The following is a 19,369-nucleotide window of genomic DNA, read 5'->3' as shown; positions in this document are numbered from 1 at the left end:
CACTACCGGGCTGCTGTGCGGCACTACTGGGCGGTGCATGCTGCTATGCGACCCGCTATGCGTGCTGCTGCCTATGGCTGCGCCACAGTGCGCTGTCGGGCGATGTATCCATAACTCACACTTAGCAATATGTACGATTCTGCTTAATTTCTCAAAGCAAAAAACAAATATCACATCAGTAAAATTATATATTTTTTTATTAGTAGTTGTTATTTTCAAAAGCAAAATTATTAATCTATAGTGAGAGGAAACTTGTGGGATCCTACAAAAATCAACTAAGAAGTAATCTGTATGGGTATGATAATTGATAATTCCATATGATCAAAGTACTTTTCTACACCAAACTCTCTCCACTAAACGACAAAACCAATTTATGTCCAAGTTCCAAGTCATAGATAACTTACATGAACCCCTGTAACTCGGAGGGTCTGACACTTAAAAGCTGTGTTTGGTTTCATAAAAGCAAAAAGAGAAAGAAAGTCGATGAAAAATTCTTAAGGAATTTTACAAAATTTGTTAAAGAACTCTCTATCTGTCAATCTTCTACTTCTCTCTTATTTTTTATCAAACCAAATATAGCCTTAGTCCCTCACATACTTGTTTTTCTAACACTATCTTCCTATATTTTTTTTTGCATGATGTCCAACCCCCCGACAAGGATTAATTATTTGATCAATGGTTGTGTAAAGAGAAAATAAATATCAGAAGCATTTGGATGCCGAGGTGGAAGTTGGGTGTGAATGGGCTATGGTGGGGGTGAAGTTGGAAATTTGAGTCCAGATTAGCTCCACTTTATGGCTGTTTAGAGGCCAGGTCGATCCGGGATGAAAGCATCCTTAGACCAAATGTCATAATAGAATCCAAGTCCAACCCATTTATAGATCAGCCCAAAAATATAAGTCCATGTCCCCTTTAAGTTTAGCTACTCACGTATGTCGTGGGCCAATGTTCAAAATACCTCACTGAAGTCTGAATCTAATCCCTTCCCCTCTCACCTACACAGGTCCCACACACACACATACATAATTTACTATCAAAATTTTCTTTTTCTTTTACTTGATTAATGAGACCAACTGGACAAATATTAAATAACCACAACGAGTCGGCTGAAAATTACAAACTAGTTGCTTCCAACCTAACATCACTTGATTCTTCAATCTACATGCATGGTTCCTAAACTTTACGTTTTCTATTACTCCTATATCGTAAGGTTAAGTTTGGTTTGAAGGAAAAGGTAGGAAAAACTGATACAAGGTTTATACAAGTTTCCTTTCCTTTTTTATCTTTTTCTTTCGAACCAAACACAGCCTATATATCCCCAACGGAATATATTTTGTGGAAAACATTATTATAATCTGAGCAACTAGATTTTTCACTGAAACTGTAGAGACCAGAGAGAGATTTACATAAAAGGTTCGACCATGATACCGGAAAAACTTACATCCAACCATTCCGTGTCAAAAAGAGGAGACCAATCAGTGGTATTCATCAATATTCATGGGGTGTTGTGATTGGTCAAAGCTCTTCTGGTATCATATCTTTTTAGTATCATGGATTTTTCCTACATAAAATCTTTACTCCATTTGATCGATTAAATGGAGCTCTTCTGGTACCATGTCTTTTTGGTATCAATATTCAACCGATTTATTATAATTGGATCAGACCCGATTGTCCCAAGAACCAATCAATTTGGTTCTGGATCCTTAATATCTCTTGTTGGGTTGGTTCCAATTGTACCTGGGCCTGACCTAGACTCTGATCGACCAACTGATAACCATAAACTCTATCATAAAGATAAAAATGCAAGTCGTCAAAGAACCATTTAGCCTAAAAGCTTAAACTAATTAATTATAATAAGGTAATTAAGATTAAACACTAGATTACTTAGTCAAACATGCTTTGATATCATCTCAATGAATAATAATTCAACTTAAAACTAAAGCTGGTAGGTGAAGTCGGTGAATAAGTTTATATTCCCTAACACAAGCCAATGTAACAACATCTTGAATGCCTTTGTATTGTATTATATTTTTTAAGGAAGATGTCTACTCTCATCTTGATAGGGATTCCGTTTGTCATTCAGAGTAATAAAATTCCTGCTTAATTTGCTTCGGACCAGTCTTTGACATGGGTACATCACATTTGTCGGTTTGAAGAAACACTATAGACCCAACGTAAATTGTGAAATCGTAGGAAAAGGAGGAGACAAGTGTTTTAAATGACTTCCTTTTTCTGTTATGCATATTAAAAATAAGTACTCGACTGAGGGTTGAGACTTGAAACCTTGGGCGGAATTGAGAGAGAGAGAGAGAGAGGAGTCGGAGCTCATTAATGCTCACATGCATGAATGCAATTGTTCGTGTAATGGGAAAATTGCGCTCCTTGGTGAGAGAAAGGAAAATAGAGAATTAGGTACTGGTTCAGATATCTTAGAGAACAAATCCTGCTACTACTCACTCACCTAACCCCAACCCCATGTACTGAGTATTTCCAAGATGGCACATCAGCATGACATGTGGGATACGGAGAACTGACGTGGTGTATCATGATTTGTTCAAGTTTTACGAGTAAAATCGCAGGTATTTTCAGACACCTAAAACTAGAGTACTAAAAAGCAGGCGTATGTGGTCAAGTGGGGGCCGCATCAATCCTCCTCATTCATGAATTCAGCTCAGGCACTTGTCGATGAGACCATAAAGTGCGGGCCACCAAAACAAAAGAATAATTAAATCTAGCCTTTTTCTTTTTTGGAATCGTGAGTCGTGGCTCGTGACAACCAAAATTATATGACGAACCTTTCGATGTTTTTTTTTAGAATAAACTTCAATGCATTAATCAACCAGAAATATCACAAACAAGCAAGTCCTCAACAAATGTCGGAGGTTCATGTCATATATAAGAATTAGCGAAATGACAAGAAGCCCTAGCTAAGGTGTGGGCCACATTGTAAGCTTGCTTTTTGACACAAGCCACCGAGAAGTTTACACCTTGCTGTAACAACAAGGAATACTCATGAACGAAGGAGCCAAATTCGAATAGGTCTGAAGTTGGAGCATGAAGGGCTTTTCATACTACTAGGGCATCAGTTTCAAATACCACATTCTGGATATCGATGCTGGTCACCCATTTAATTGTTGCTATAAGGGCCATTACTTTCCCTTCATTCGAAACGAAAAGACAAGGAACTGTGGACATGTAACATTTCACAAAAACACCAAGCTCATCACGTATAACTATCCCAAACCCAGTGAGGTTACTGCTCGTGAAAGAGGCAGCATCAACATTACACTTGAAGGAACCAGGAGGGGGAGCACGCCAATTACCATCACCTTGGTGATTAAGATTAATAACCATGCCCAACCGCTTCTATATTTGAGCTTGCTTCCAATCATGGAGAAGCTGCAAACTTCTAGTAACAGCATGATTAGGCAGTTTAAAATTATTTCTCCACAGCTTGGAGTTACGTTGAGACCAGATGTTCCACAAAACCATGCAAGCACGTCCAGACTTGTCATAATCAGTTTTTGCTAAAAACTCAAGAAGACAATCAGCAAAAGAGGTGTGATTCGACACATTTATGCTGATGCCAGCCTTAGACCAACAAGTTTGAACATACAGACATGATAACAAGACATGGCTCAGACTTTCAACATTAGTATTACAGAGATGACAGAAAGTATCTAACTGGATGCCACACCTAGCAAGTTGGTCTTTACAGGGCAAACACTCCCTACAAACCCGCCAAACAAAGCTCTTCACCTTAGGTGGAATAGGAAGCTTCCACAGCTTATCCCATCCACCCGAAATAATAGCTTGAGAGATAGTGGTATTAAGATTCATTGCAACCCTATATCCTGACTTTACTGAATATACCCCATTTTGTGAGAAATGCCAAATTAGTTGGTCCTCTTGACTAGCATAAGACAAGGGAATATTCAAAATTGCACTATCATCCCTTGGGCCGAAAAGCTCATGAATCATTTTGACATCCCACACACGGATATGCTGCTCATTCTCAATTCTCGACCTACAACCATTCTCCAAAACAATGCGACAATGGCAGATGCTTCTTCAAGTATAACTTGGGTTATGCCCACATTGGGCTGCTAGAAAATCCCCCCGAATGAAGTATTTAGCCATGAAAACACGACAAACAAGAGCATCTGGGTTGTAAAGGATATTCCAACCTTGCTTCACAAGCATTGCTAAGTTGAAAGCTTGTATATCTCTAAACCCCATACCACCCTCTTCCTTCCTTACACAAAACTTCTCTCATCTAAGCCATTTAAAATTATCCCACCAAAATGAATTCATCATTAAACCCTAGTCCCACCTCACATAGTCAAACTCTCGTGATTCAAACTTCTCTCCAAGACTCTCACCTTTAAAACCATGAATATTCTGCTATTCCTTATTTCATTTAATTAAATCGTTAATACCCCCTTTGACCCATTTCTGAGTTCGACTCCAGTCTTCCAAATATGCATCAGTGGGGCCCTGCGTACCTTGGGGTTAACCATAAATCATGGAGATACAGCCTTTAGAAAAGGCACCCATTTGTGCAGATGGAGGCAATATTCATTTCTTGTGAAGTGATTTGTCTTAGAAAGTTTTGTCGTCCCTTGCCTTTGAACTATGGGTGGCAAATAAGGCTGTGTTTGGTTTGACAGAATATATGAGAAACGCAGAAAGTTGAGGGAAATTGCCAGTTTGGTCAAGAATCAGGGTTAAACAATCTAAGACCCGGTTTCGTAGAATTCTTGGGTTAGTAATTAATTTTGTCAAACAAAATACGCTCACATCACGTGTTACTCCTTATTAACAAATCTAAATCACATTGTTTTATTAATCCCTACGGTTTTTTTATTATTTTTCTTTTTTTCTTCAGGGAAATTGATCATAGAAAAGAAGAGACTTTTATTGTGCATCCTTTTTATTCAATGACAAAAAACCATTATTTAACCGATTCTATCTCTATCTTCTCATAGTCTCATTCATTCACTGTACAATCATCGAAAATATTACATGAATATAACAATGGATGGAAGACAAGAGGTAGTGATTTACAATTTAATATTAATGAGGAGTTCACATCTGCGCCCAAAGGGGGTGCCCCACAGGCCGCGACGTTGTATTGGAAACGTCTTCCGTTCATGTTTCATCATGCTGTAGGGCATCGTCAGTCTTAACAATCAACCTCTTTAAGTTTAAGATTTCTTGCCTTTTGAAGCTCATTGGCAGTTGCATATTCCTGCATCCATTTCCTCTCAATTAATGGAAATAGCAAATAGTCTGAAATGTTACATATGAGCCCACATCTGCTGCACAAAATACGTATGTACACAAATTTATAGCTGTGCATGGCCGGTTCAGATCAGGTAGACACAATGTTGTAAGCATATTAAATGAGTACTTAGAAATATTTTTTAACATGTGTCCCTTAAAATACCTCAAACCTACACTTGAAAAAGATTAATACCCATTTTTGATAATTGTCACAATATTTATCAAGTGCCTATTAGATCCAGTCCCATGCATGGCACACATCTCTTGTGCTATTTATTGCTATTAATAAGTATGCACGTGTTTTGCATATGGTAATTCTAGAAGATGATAATGACAATAATTATATGTCCAATTTTTTCTATAAACTTTATGTATTTTTTGTTATTAATTGGATAATCCGCATCTGATTACATAAACACCTCACCCAAATATATAATAATCGGATCAAGTTGTGAAGTTTCAAGTATCGTTGACAGGCATACTTGCTTGGCTAGATTCTTATTTTTGTAATATCTAATCTTTTTGGTATATCTTTTTTTATTCATTTATCAAAAAAAGAAAAATTTAAATAGAGGAAATTGAATGGGGCGAAAAGTAGTAGTTCAATTTACAATTTAAACCTCATATAGGGACTAAATTAAAAAATGAGCGTTTTAGTCAAAAGGTCTTATTCATATTTTTAATAGTAGTGTAAATATAGAGTTATAGATGTATTCAATTTTTCTATAACTTTTTTTGTTTTATTGTGTGTAAAAATAATTCTAATATGTCACAATTACTTGTCTTAATATGACAAATATATGATATTATGCATATACCTAAATGTTATTTTGCAAAATTTATGTATTTTTTTCATTTTTTTATTTTTATATTTTATTAACTTTTGTTATTTATTTATGACATTAAATGTTAACATGTTTGACCCCAAACAATAAAATAATTTCATTTTTGGTCAATTCTAAATTATGTATTACACAGGTTTTTTAATTTAATTAATAAAAATATCATAAATGTGTCTAATTTTTTTGAAATTTTTTGTAAGTTTCTATAATTATTTCTATTTTAAAAATTTTATTACCTAAATATGATTTTGTAGGTTGATCAATTTGATTTGGATGATTTAATTGCTTAGCTACCACTTGAATTAAAAATGGTTTTGTTTTTGAGTCAATTTTAAAATATATGGGTTTATGTTGCTAAAAATATTGATAAAGATCTAATTTAATAAAAGATTATGGCAGTTAATAATTTAAGTATAAGACTTAAAGAGAATGGATTAAATGAGGTGCGAAGTAATAATTAAAGTTATATTTTCAACCCTTACCATTTGAGATGGACTAAATACATAATTATGGCCATTTTAGTAGCCATTAAATCTGACATTAAAGTTGTAATAAAATGACTTTTATATCATTTCTCAAACAAAGAAATAGAAGGTAATTTTAGTCCAAAAAAAAAAAAAGTTTCACATTGCATTCCCACTTTTCTATATAGTATAGATTCATGAGATGTTTCGAATGTGTGATTGTAGTGTGTTATGTATAGACAAAGGTGGCCAACAATTCGTAGTCACTAGATCTGTGATTACCCCGAGTTTGGATCTGCTGACCACGATACATTGCTGGCCACACACATCCTACTGCACATTAGGAACATTGGTTGTACTTTAAAACATCGATATTCTCGATGTATAACTGGATGCGCATGGCCAGCAATGTATCGTGGTCAGCAGATCTAAACTCCTGTGCTAAGGGTTGTTTTAGCATACAATGACGCCCCATGGCAGCCCTCAAGTGTATGATAGGCCAGCACGATCATGCAGGCCGTGCTGGGCCTGGGGTTTTAGGTCCATGGGCCGACACGGCATGGCACGACCGAGCGGGCCATGCCACCTATGGCCCGTGGGCTAGCACGGTCTAGCCCGCAGCCAAGTCCAACACGGCCCAAGTATATTATTTTTATATATTTTATATATATTTAAATAATATTATATAAATTATAATTATAAAATAACATATAATATATTAATAAAATAAATATTTTTTTAAATTTTATTATACTAATTTATTTAAGGGTAAATTTCTTAAACTACCTTTATGGTTTAGCTAATTGACTAAGTGTACCCTTACTGTTTGAAAATTGACTAAAGCTACCCCTACTGTTTCTGACAATTGATTAACTCTACCCTTACTGTTAAGGTTGTTAATATTCCATCAAAACTCATTCATACATGATATATATTTTTTAAAACCCAATTTCACCCTTCACGTCTCTCCCCTTCTTTTTCCTATTAGGTTCAAGCAGAGTAAGAGGACATGAGAATCAACTCAAGGAGGGGTTTCAATGTATTCTTCGTCTTGCTAAAGTTATCCGAAGTTCCAAACGCCGGTGACCACTACAACATTGTTGAAGCTTTCTTCGTCTTGTAATGACTGCCCCACATCACTGCAACTCCTCTCCCTCCCCCCCCCCCCACTCTCTCTCTCTCTCTCTCTCTCCTGTTTGCCGCCACCGATAGCCCTTTTTCTCTGACCGTCAGAAACCCTGTTGCAACGACGGCGATATTCCTAAGCTTAGAACGATTCTAATGATAAGCAGACACAACCAACTTGAGATCTCCACTGTTTCCAACCTACCGCAACTAACTCTACTACAACCTCCAAGCAAGTTTGTAAAGGTTTTTTGTACCCTGTCTCTAGGGTCATTCTTCTCGTTGCCGTCGAGTTTCGACTGAGACCGCAATAGTGACAGGGACATGCGCGAAGTAGGGACTATTTGTAAGAGATCGCGGAGCAGTAACCTACCAGCTTCGTTTTTTATATTTTTTTTTTAATTTTTGTCACTAAAAATTCTAGAAGAAAGAGATTGAGAGAGATGAAGTTGAGATATTCGATTTTTTTGTCACTGTGGAGTAGTAGTATGATGAGGGCGGATTTGGCCCTCCAATGACATTGTGACATGTGGCATCTCAAAACAATTGGCTGACACCCGGAACCACTTAGGCAACAACTTAGTCAAGATGGTGGTGTCCCGAACTGGCAACCTGGCATAGGCGCCGAACTGGCGACCTGGCACAAGCACCGAACTGGCGTCCTGGCAAAGGCGCTGAACTGGCAACCTAGACCACAATTCAGGTCGACAAGAAGCACCTCATCCAGGGCCGACCTGCAGCACCTCGTCACTGGCTGAAGTGACCTCGACGCAAGGAGTGACCTCCCTCGAGGGTGTGCCGGCCTGACTGAGTTCCAGGTGGCGACCTGCGAGACGTGCTCGCTGACAAATTCGACATGCATATCCCAATACTCCCACGATCCTTGGAAGTTGGCCCACGTACCGAACGTTCCGAAGGATGGTCAACGTGCACGGCGGTTGCCTCCGGGAATCTCAGACCACTTAGACGACCTCTCAGAAATCTCGGATGCGGTGCGTGAAGCCCACGCCAAACAATGCCTATATAAAGGCACCAACCCCAATGGCATAGGGGGGCAAGTAAGCATATTCTAGCTCTCATACTTTATGATTTTTAGCTCATAGTCTACTATGAGAGTACTGACTTAAGCATCGAAGCGACCTCGCCAGGTTAGCCACCCCGGGTCCTCTGACATTGATTCCTTGCAGGTCTCTAAAGAACTACGAAGCTCAACAATCAATCCAGCTCAGCCCTCTGGTCAGCTCGACACCTAATATGCAGCTCGGCCCTCTGGTTAGCTCGGCACCTAGTCCACTCCCAGCTCGGCCACTGAGACATCGGCCACTTGGAAGCAGACCGAATGACGAGGTATTTAGCCAAAAAATTTATTCATCAATTGGGGTCGTCTATGGGAAACGCTACAAAAAGCTAAGTTCTCATCCTCTGAAAGGCTAAGTCCTCTTCTTCCAGAAAGCTAAGTTCTCACCTTTTAGAAACTAAAGCTCTCACTTTCTAGTTTCCATTTTTTATGAACTCAAAGACTAAGCAGGAAGTTGATGGCCAAAAGACTAAGCAGCTTTGCCGACTTTATTTCAACTCGGATAAAGCCTCATCAGTCATCTTCGCGAGGTACCCTCTACAAGATGAGCTCTTCGTGGCTTCCGCGGGAGTTGGCAGCCAACGGACTGTATGGACACCCTTGCCGGTCAAGCCTTCAAAGGCTCCCGTGCGAACTGGTGACCTAAAGTCAATAGTGCTGCCCCCGTAGGTTGAGCTCTCAGTAGCTTCTTGTAGGAGTGGGTGACCGGCCTCACTAACAAGGCTGATGCAACGCAGTCGTAGCTCTAAGGTGTTGAACTGATAAAAGACCTCAGCACCACATAAGACCGAATCGCCTCATCGGCATGGGCAAAATCGATGATAAGGAGAATGGACCGCGAGTCGCTCCCAGAGCCCAAGGGCTAAGGTGCCGAGCTGATAAAAGATCTCGGCATCACATAAGACAGATGGCGAGGTCCTGCACAAGGCTGCAAACACTTGGACTCTTCCGACCTGAGAAGCAAATTGGGTTGACGGTTACGAGCTCATCAAATTAGTAATTCCAGGCCAAAAGGAGCAATCTACTCCCTTCGCCGAGTTACTTTCAGCTCGGGAGTGGGGGGAAATTGATGAAGGCAGATTTGGCCCTCTAATGACATTGTGACATGTGGCATCTCGGAACAACTGGGTGACACCCGGAACCACTTAGGCAACAACTTAGTCAAGATGATGGTGTCCCGAACTGACGACCTGGCACAGGCGCCGAACTGGCGACCTGGCACAAGCACCGAATTGGCGACCTGGACCACAATTCAGGTTGGCAAGAAGCACCTCGTCACTGGTTGAAGTGACCTCGACGCAAGGAGCGACCTCCCTCGAGGGCGTGCCGGCCTGACTGAGGTCCAAGTGGCGACCTGCGAGACGTGCTCGCCGACAAATTCGACATGCATATCCCAACAATCCCACGATCCTTGGAAGTTGGCCCATGTACCGAACATTCCGGAGGATGGTCAACATGCATGGCGGTTGCCTCCGGTAATCTCGGACCACTTAAACGACCTTTCAGAAATCTCGGATGTGGTGCGTGAAGCCCACCCCAAACAATGTCTATATAAAGGAACCAACCCCAATGGCATGGGAGGGGGGCAAGTAAGCATATTCTAGCTCTCATACTTTATGATTTTTAGCTCGCAATCTACTATAAGAGTACTGACTTAAGCATCGAAGCGACTTCCCCGGGTTAGCCACCCTGGGTCCTTTGACATTGATTCCTTGCAGGTCTCTAAAGAACTATGAAGCTCAACAATCAATCCAGCTCGGCCCTCTGGTCAGCTCGGCACCTAGTCCACTCCTAGCTTGGCCTCTAAGTCATCGGCCACTTGGAAGCGAACCGAATAACGTGGTACTTAGCCAAAAAAATGATTCATCATAGTAAGAGATCGCCATTAATGGGGTAGTCGGATTTAGGCATCTCCAAATGGTTGACCGCCATGATGAAGCAAATGCTATTTTTGTCAGTGGTCTCTAAATACCTGTTGGATTTAGGGAAAGGCAGAACCTTCCACGGTTCCGTCTCCGAATGGCTGACTGCCATGACGAACAAGAAACAGGAAAAGGGGAGGGGGGAGAGGAGAGTGCAGGTCGAGAGAGAGGTTTTCTCAGAACACATAACACAAGTTTTCTATTGCAACCGTTCTGTCTTCAAATTGCTTCCAATCTTGTCGTTCTGTTACTGCACAAAGGCAAGCTCTTTTCTTCTCTTGACAACAGTTGCTATTGGGTGAAATGGGAAACATGCTCTTCTCTAATTACAGAGTCTAGGATTCTTGTCATTTGAAACCAAACTTGTTCCCATAAATGTGGTTAGGGTTTTGATGTACTAGTGTTTATTTCCCCTTTTTTTGTTTTATTTTGAAAATTTGAAGAAGAATAAAGGGTAAAATCTTTTTTTTTTTTGTTTTTCTGTTAATGGGCGCTAACCGTAAAAGATGTATTAGTCAATTGTAAGAAATAGTAGGGGTAGTGTTAGTCATATTTCAAAGAATAAGGGTATAGTTAATCAATTAGATAAACCATAAGGGTAATTTAAGAAATTTACCCTTAATTTAACTATTGTATATATAATCAATTTTATACACAAAATTCATATAAAATTATAATTTTAAGTTTTTTGTCAATCTTTTTAAATAAATAGCTTTGGCCTAGTGCAGGGCCTAACCTGGCCCAAGGCTCAGCCCATAGAACGGCATGGCATGGGACGGGCCTAGACCGTGGGCCATGCCAGGCTGACCCCCAAATTTTTCACTAGAGAGGGTGGCACAGCTTGTAACGACCCGCAGGCCAACACGGCACGACCCACACTTTGCATGAATTGCCCACGGGCATTGCCCGGCATGGCCCACTTTACACCTCTATATATACCCTACAAAACCACCACTCCAATCTCTCATTTGGAGCCCCATTTGTATAGACTAGACGAGACCGGATCTGCTCCTCACACCTGGCACCTCATAGGTGCCTCACAGCACATCCTATCATGCATTGGAAACATCTCCCATATTTATTAGTTATTATTCACGGGAGATGTTCTCAATGCATGGTAGATGTGTATGTGAAACGCCCATTTGTGAGGAGCAGATCCCACTTCATACTAGACATGAGAGGTGGTTGGGACCTCACTAGTGATTGGTGTGCCTAATTATATTACATGTCGCGAACGCAGGTACACAACCATGCTTTGAAAAAAGATGTCATCTCAATAAGTATGAGTTCAAATCAAACCCCGAATGCCCCCACAACGTCTGCCATGTATTGGGAACATCTCCTAATAATGACATCATCATTTCTGATATTATCGGGAGATATTCTTCATACACAGCGGAGATGTGCTGTGGGACGTTGTGGGGGCCTGATTTGATCTCATAAGTATCTTATTAAGAGTTGTCCACGTCACCTCAAGTGGGTGATATCACTTAGGCCACACACATCCAAGAGGAGACTAATAAAAAGAGTGATGATGATGATCAGATGATGGGTAGTCATTACTTGTTAGAAGGGGTTATCACTAATTAAGATGTAGTATGTGTAAATTAAGCAATGGTCGGGCCACAATAAGATAACAACCTGCAAATGTTCCCGTTCAAGTGTATATTCGTTCCAAATTACATAAATCCCAGATCAGTAGCTTATAGCCCAAGTGGTAGTTCTTCAATCCGACTTCATTGCATTAATATTTTGATATTTGATTTTAAAGAGGATTGAAGTAAGAAAGGAGGGGGGCTCTTCGTGGCAGAGTCGCAGAGATGTCCTTTTTAAAGTTTTACAATTTCCACTACAATTTAATTTAAAGAAAAAACAGAAATTGTAATTTGGCCCTACGGCCTGCGCTGTTGACCTGACCATCGTGTATTCGTGTTCCACTTCCGCCCTGCGATTTGTCGTCCAGACATGTGAACACACACATCTTACGAAAAGTAGGGACACGTGTGCCTACTTTTTAACCTGTCTCACTGATCAACGGCCCTGATTTACGCTGGGAGTGTAAAAATGCACCCAATCTGGGGCAGCAGCTTTCATTACGGCGCTCAGGTCAGCCGCTCTGAGTAGAACAAGGCAAAAAGTGGAGTTCGTTTCTCGTGACGTAGGCGCCCAAAACTGGGACCCGGATCCGACGATGACAACTGACCAGATCGATTTCACCGGCTATAGCCAGTCAAGACTACAGAGTACGGTACCATTTCCATTTCACTATTTTGCTTTGAAAATGTCTAACATCAATCAGGTACGAGTACGACTTTAAAGGTGAAAAACGGAAACGCACGGTTCGGGTTTGTCTATTTGGGTACAATGAAATGAACGACCACCCACACCATTTTGTGCTCGGTGGAGCCACGACCACGACTCGACGGCGTGTAATGTAAATATGTAATGTAACGGTCGTTGTTCTGTTCTGTAACGCCTAGGTACACACGTGTCGGGATGCGCACTGTCAGTGTGAGCAAAGTCAGCTGCACCGTAATGGATGTATTGTAATTTGTATGCAACTTATTAACAACAATTAACCAACCACACAATCAGGATCAGATGCTGGTTTCGTGGATCTCCCCCTCAGCCCAAATGCCCAATCCTACTCCATTTGGGATTTGGCATCCGAATTCCGAAGGGAGGTTTAGATTTAGGAAAATCGGTCGCCTTGTATATAAATGGGCATGATTAGAGAATTATAAAATCAGACGTTATTTCTGTTTAAAGATGGTTTTTGTTTCTTTTGGGTCTGGTCTTTGACAAAACTACCCTCTTTATCTTTCTTTTTTAAAAAAAAAAATTAATTAGACCTAAATTAGAATTAATAAGAAAATAATCTAAAATGGGGTTATGTCTATAATGAGCACCACGCGCACAATGATTTATTTTGGATAGACTTTTGTTTTCTTATCATAAAATAGATTAGAAAAGAATCCAATACTTGAACGAAGCTGAGAAAGATTAAGACGAGACGACTCAGTCCACTTCCATACACAACACACTAATTACTAATATTCATCAATTGATTTTGATTTTTGAAAAGAAAAATAAAGAAAAAGGGCAGAGAAAATCAATCATGAATCATCCCTTTAATTTTTTTATGCCTCACCATCGAACAATGCCTGCACATCAGGGTATTTTAGTCTTTATACGTCAACTTATGTATCAAAATACATGCTGAGTATATACATACTAACTATATATAGACAATGATTGCCTCAGAAAAGGATTCACTCCACTCGTTGAGAAGCTTCACCGGTGGGCCCACCAAAGTATCAGATGTGGACCCGGGTCCCTAACTACACCTCCCTTCCTCCGTTGGATGATTGTAACCACCAAACCGCATCATAAAATAATGATATTCCGGGCTCCAAGGAAAATTGATTTTTGGTTATATTGCTCTACAACATATTTCAGGTGGGGCCTACCTACCCTTCCTTCTGTACCAACTTCCAACCACAAGCTTATATGTTATATCTGGGGAGTTTGGTAACCAATATCATAGCCTTGAATGTTTTTTAGATTACGTGTGGATTCTGTGTTGCTTTGAAACTTCACATACTACGCAGCTATTACACGGATACTGAGAGAACTCCAACTTTTTCTTATGTTTTCTGTTTCCATCCCTTGCCCAGGAATTCTCCGAATATTACGGAAAATATCCTTGGATGTGACTCACTACCACGAGTTACAAAGGATAATCCCTTTCTGTTACTCTCTCTCTCTCCACCAGCACTAACCACTAAGCACCAAGCATATATGACGGCTTTTCATATTTAACGAAAGAAGGAAGTCTCAACGGCACATGCAATGCGAAGAAATATCCACGCGAATCCCCTTTTCCAGATGTGCAAATTGACAAAAAAATATCTTTCACCCCGTCTCTCAACTGTTACTATTTTTATTAATTAAGAAAACTGTCTAAAATAAAACTCATCATTATTTTTTAGAATTTCTCTTAAACTAACTATGATGTTTCAAAATTTACAAAAAATCCGATAAATTAACGGATGTTGGTGCAGATTACTGTTTTTACCCGGATTAGCCGAGGGCAATAAGGTAAAAACACTCTTGAGCTTTGAAGGCTGGTCGAAGGCTTTGAGGGGTTCAGAGGAGGTGTGTCGAGACCGAGACGCGTAGGTCAAGAAGGATCATCTCTGAGTATTGAAGAAGCCGATGGCTTATAGCCAAGGGCTAGTGGTTAAGTGGTGAAGTCCCTGGTAGTCTGAGGTCCTACAAGATAATAGATGTTAGAGGCCCCGGGTGAGAACCCAAGGCAGAGGCTCCGACGGTCAAGTTAGTACGTGGGTTGAAGAAGAGAGGGATTTGGTGCAGACGAGGGCTTTGAGGAGGGTGCTCATATGCACTAGGCTCCCAGGAGGAAAGGCCCTTCACTTGAGCTTTTAGTTAGAGCTAGTGTTTGGAAATCCTCTACCTAGAGGGGGTTATCCCGTATTTATACTTGAACTGCTTGGAGGTTGTGGAGATGGACGCCCCCGATGAGCTCCGTACGAGGGCGGTCAGCGGGAGAAGTGGGGACGCTGGGGCGCTCCGCTATTGGCTTTGTATGAGGGGAGCAGGGTAGCCCCCGCCATGCTGGATCAGGACCCTGGCTGGCGTCCATGGGCTGGGTCCTCCAGCCCGTAATGGGCTGGGCCAGGTTGCCCTACATCACTTACCCCCCACTCCTGAGGCCGAGGCGAAGACTTTGGCTTCGACCAAGGGGAGTAGCGATGGTGGGCGCTAGTGAGCCCGACGAGTAAGGGGTACCCTGTAGTGGCATCGAATTTCTCGTGCCTTCGTTCAATTCAGCCTAAGAGGCGGCAAAACTTATTGTAAAGGATCAATACTTGAAGCTAATGAAAAAATCATGCATGCATTCTTTTTGTACATTGTGCTCCTTTTGTTCTGTGCATTGTGTTCTCCCTTTCTTCTTCTTTTCTTTTTCTTTTACCGAGGGGCCCCTACCCCTCCCAACGATGAGACTATAGTGCACACACAAAAAATAGCTCATATTGGCTTGTTACACGCACGCCTTAGGTTGGTAGGAAGGGGAGGCAGAGGTGCAGTTGTGTGCCCGAAGTGCGGCTTACCTGGCCTAGTTCCTTCTAAGTGTCTGCTTAGGCAAGGCCAAGGTGGCCAACTGAAACATGGGGAAGAGGCCGAGGCAGAGCCAAAGCTCTTCTAGCTCCCTTCCTCTCGTGGTTGCTTAGGCAAACTCGAGATGGCCTATCGAACTGAGAGGGGGGGGCAAGGCAGAGCTGAGGCTCGCTTGGCTCTCTCCTCTCCAGGTGGTTGCTTTGACGAGGCCGAGGTAACTCTTTGAAGAGGTCTGGGTCTCGGGCCAAGGCGAACTGCCGAGTTGGTCAGGGTTTCCGTCTTTAGCTAATGGCGCTAAGTGTAGAAGACCAAGAGGCCAGTTGCTGCTAAGGCGAGTGGTGAGGCATGCGAGGCCACAACCATCCTGGTATAGTTTGGCGAGGGTTTTAGTTAGGGTGTTCGCTATTAGCAATATGCCTTGGTGATGGTCCGACAAGAGGGCACGATCCTCTAGAAAGGCCATGCACCTCGGGCAATCGCGAAGCTGAGGAGTCTTAGAGACCTGGTGGGAACACACGCTAAGAATTGAGCCAAAGAGGAACTTTGCTTCATTCATTCATTATTTCATTAGATTGCATTCATCTATAATACATCTAGAGGTTCTCCGAGTTCCACATCCGAGGGACGGGTCTTCCATCTAAGTTTTCCAAACGAAAGGTGTTGGGGCCGACGACTTGCCTAATCCTATAGGGGTCTTCCTAGTTGGGGCCCGACTTTCTTACTCCAGGTTCGAGGACCATGACCTTCCTGAGGACGAGGCCTCCTTCTTGGTAATGCCTTTCTTTCACCTTGGAGTTGTAGTTGCGGGCCACTCGTTGCTGGTAGGCTACCACCCTGATTTGTGCTTGCTCTCGGGCTTCTTCTAGTAGGTCTATGTTTGCTCCAAGCGCTTCACTGTTCTCGGCCTCGTCGTACACTTTGATCCGAAGTGTTGGTTGGCCGATTTCTGTTGGAATTATTGCTTCCGTACCGTGGGTTAGGACGAACGGAGTCTCTCTCGTGGTCGTCCGATGTGTGGCTTGATCCAGAGAACGTTGTGTAGTTTGTCATCCCACAAGCCTTTGGCTTGGTCCAACCTAGTCTTCAGTCTTTCCAAGATGGTTCTGTTTGTGACCTTAGCTGGGCCATTCGTCTAGAAGTAGCCCACCGAGGTGTACTACTGTTTAATGTTGAGGGAGGCACACCATTCTTGAAATTTAGCATCGTCGAATTGCTTCCCGTTGTCGGTGACAAGAATGTGGGGGAGGCCAAAGCGACAAATGGTGCTTTTCCAAAAGAAGCTCTGGATTGCTCGAGCTGTAATGGTGGCTAAGGGTTCGACCTCTATCCACTTGGTGAAGTAGTCCACAGCGACGATGATGTGTTTCTTGTCCCCTGTTTCTTGAGGGAAAGGGCCGAGGAGGTCCATTCCCCACTTAGTGAAGGGCCAAGGGCTGTTGAGAGCCGAGAGGGTTGTGGCTAGTTGATGGCAGAGGTTAGCATGTCTTTGACATTGATCGCACCTTCGTACCAGCTCAGCTGCATCCTTGTGAAGAGTCGACCAAAAGTATCCCTGCCTTAGTATTTGTTGGGCTAGGGCTCGGCTGCCAAGGTGGTTACCGCAGATGCCTTTGTTTGGTTATTAAATAAAAATTTAGCTGACAAAAATATATTTAATAAGGCTGAGATATCATTCAGGGGCAGTTTGGTTATATAAATTGTATTTATACCGATGTAGACAATTTCTATCAATGAACACTAAACATAGCCTACCTTTCCCTTCCTTTCCCTACATTTTCTTTCAAACCAAACATAACCTAGAGGTGCTTCAAGGTAGGGGTGTCAATCGACTAGTTTTGGTTTGGATCCAATCCGATCAAAACCTTATCAAATCGGATCTGGACGATCCATTATAATTATTGGATTGGGCCAATCCAAAATAAATTAGTCCATATTTATTGGTTTGAATTAAACCTAAACCAAATTTCCAATAATCTGATCATGCGAGCAAATCGTTGTCCAATTTGAAATCAATCAAAACTGAAAACAGCATAAAGCCACTTTTATGAAAGTATTTTTATGAAATCACTTTTACGAAAAACATTTTTATAAAAATACTACGAAAGCACTTTTATAAAAATATTTTTACAAAAGCATTTTTATGAAAGCACATTTACAGAAGATTTATAAAAGCACTTTTACAAAATCACTCTAAAAGTACTTTTATGAAAGCACTTTTACATGAAAGCACTTTTACAATACTTTTATGAAAGCACTTTTACAGAAGTACTTTTATAAAAATACTTTTACAAAAGCACTTTTTCGAAGTTCTTTTTGAAAGTACTTTTATAAAAACACTTATACGAAAGTACTTTTATAAAAGCACTTTTACAAAAACACTTTTATAAAAATACTTTTACAAAAACATTTTTATAAAAATACTTTTATAAAAATACTTTTACAAAAACACTTTTAAAAAATTACTTTTATACAAAATCAATTCTACACGGTTCCTGGACCTTTTGAAAAGTTATGGTGAATTTAATAAGAGAAATGCTAAAATGTTATGATAAGTTTTAAATAATTTCTATTTATTATTATTAAGATAAGTCCACTTGTACCATCCATCGACTCGCCATGAGCTAAGATCGACTTCTATCAGTGCCCACACCGTTATAACTGCCTTTTACAAAACTTGCATCGTGAATATATTCACTTAAAATAAAGCAGACGAGTACAGGGAAATGCAAGACAATAAAGGCTGCTCGAACGGGCTTTGCCCTGACTGAAGCCCAACTGGCATGGAGCTTTAGACCGTAGGTGGGCGAATGGTCCGGTTGCTAACCAATTCCCTTCCTATAATAATTCCGGCACGCAACCGAGTACATCTGCTTCGATGACAATTGTACCCATGGAATTACACGTATTCTACCTCCAATTTGACACGGTCAACCTCACCCAGCTTTATTATTAATGACTTCCTCAGTTTACCATCTACATGCTTTAATTAATTTTACAGGCGATCTGGCGAGGCATCAACCAATGGACAAGTATTTAAATTGGACGTTTCGTGATGGGATCACCGCTTATCAACCAATATTGGAATGATGAATCCAGCTACACTCCAACTTCGGTTCTTGGTTCGTCTTAACCCAACCAAACTCATTTCCTACCCCCAGCAAAAAAGAAAATTTATATTTAGTGGGGGGTCGGTCTGACATTCAAGTTAGGCTCTGCAACACCAGCCCCCACCCCCTCACAGGGGTTTGATGACTTTGATCTTTGACACGTTCTTTCCGTAGAGAGGATCAACAACTCAACCGAGTCAAACCCCGAATCAGATGGTGGGTGACGAGTGACGACGGTGTGGTCCTGGCGGACAAACATCTGATTGTTAGTAGCCAGATGGCATTTTAGTCACTCCACTAATTCCATATTCTATATAATCTAATCTAATCTTATCTCTGTCTAATAAATAAATTAATAACTTATAATAAAAAGGAGAGAATACGATCAGATTTTTTTAATGGC

The 19,369-nt window shown here is 41.1% G+C and overlaps 1 protein-coding gene across 1 annotated transcript; it reads right to left on the bottom strand.

The window, feature by feature from the left end:
* Positions 1-2,889: 2,889 nt before the first annotated feature.
* LOC148804236 (uncharacterized) lies at positions 2,890-3,354 on the bottom strand. The gene is made up of 2 exons (XM_088900201.1): positions 3,097-3,354; positions 2,890-2,991 (listed from the first exon to the last, which is right to left on the bottom strand). Exons 1-2 carry the CDS (start codon positions 3,352-3,354, stop codon positions 2,890-2,892), a joined length of 360 nt encoding a protein of 119 aa, XP_088756327.1.
* Positions 3,355-19,369: the final 16,015 nt, after the last annotated feature.

This window comes from Nelumbo nucifera, chromosome 1 (genome assembly GCF_055504915.1).
Source record: "Nelumbo nucifera cultivar China Antique chromosome 1, China Antique-T2T, whole genome shotgun sequence".
NCBI lineage: Eukaryota > Viridiplantae > Streptophyta > Magnoliopsida > Proteales > Nelumbonaceae > Nelumbo > Nelumbo nucifera.
This window is presented reverse-complemented; position numbering and strand designations above follow the sequence as displayed.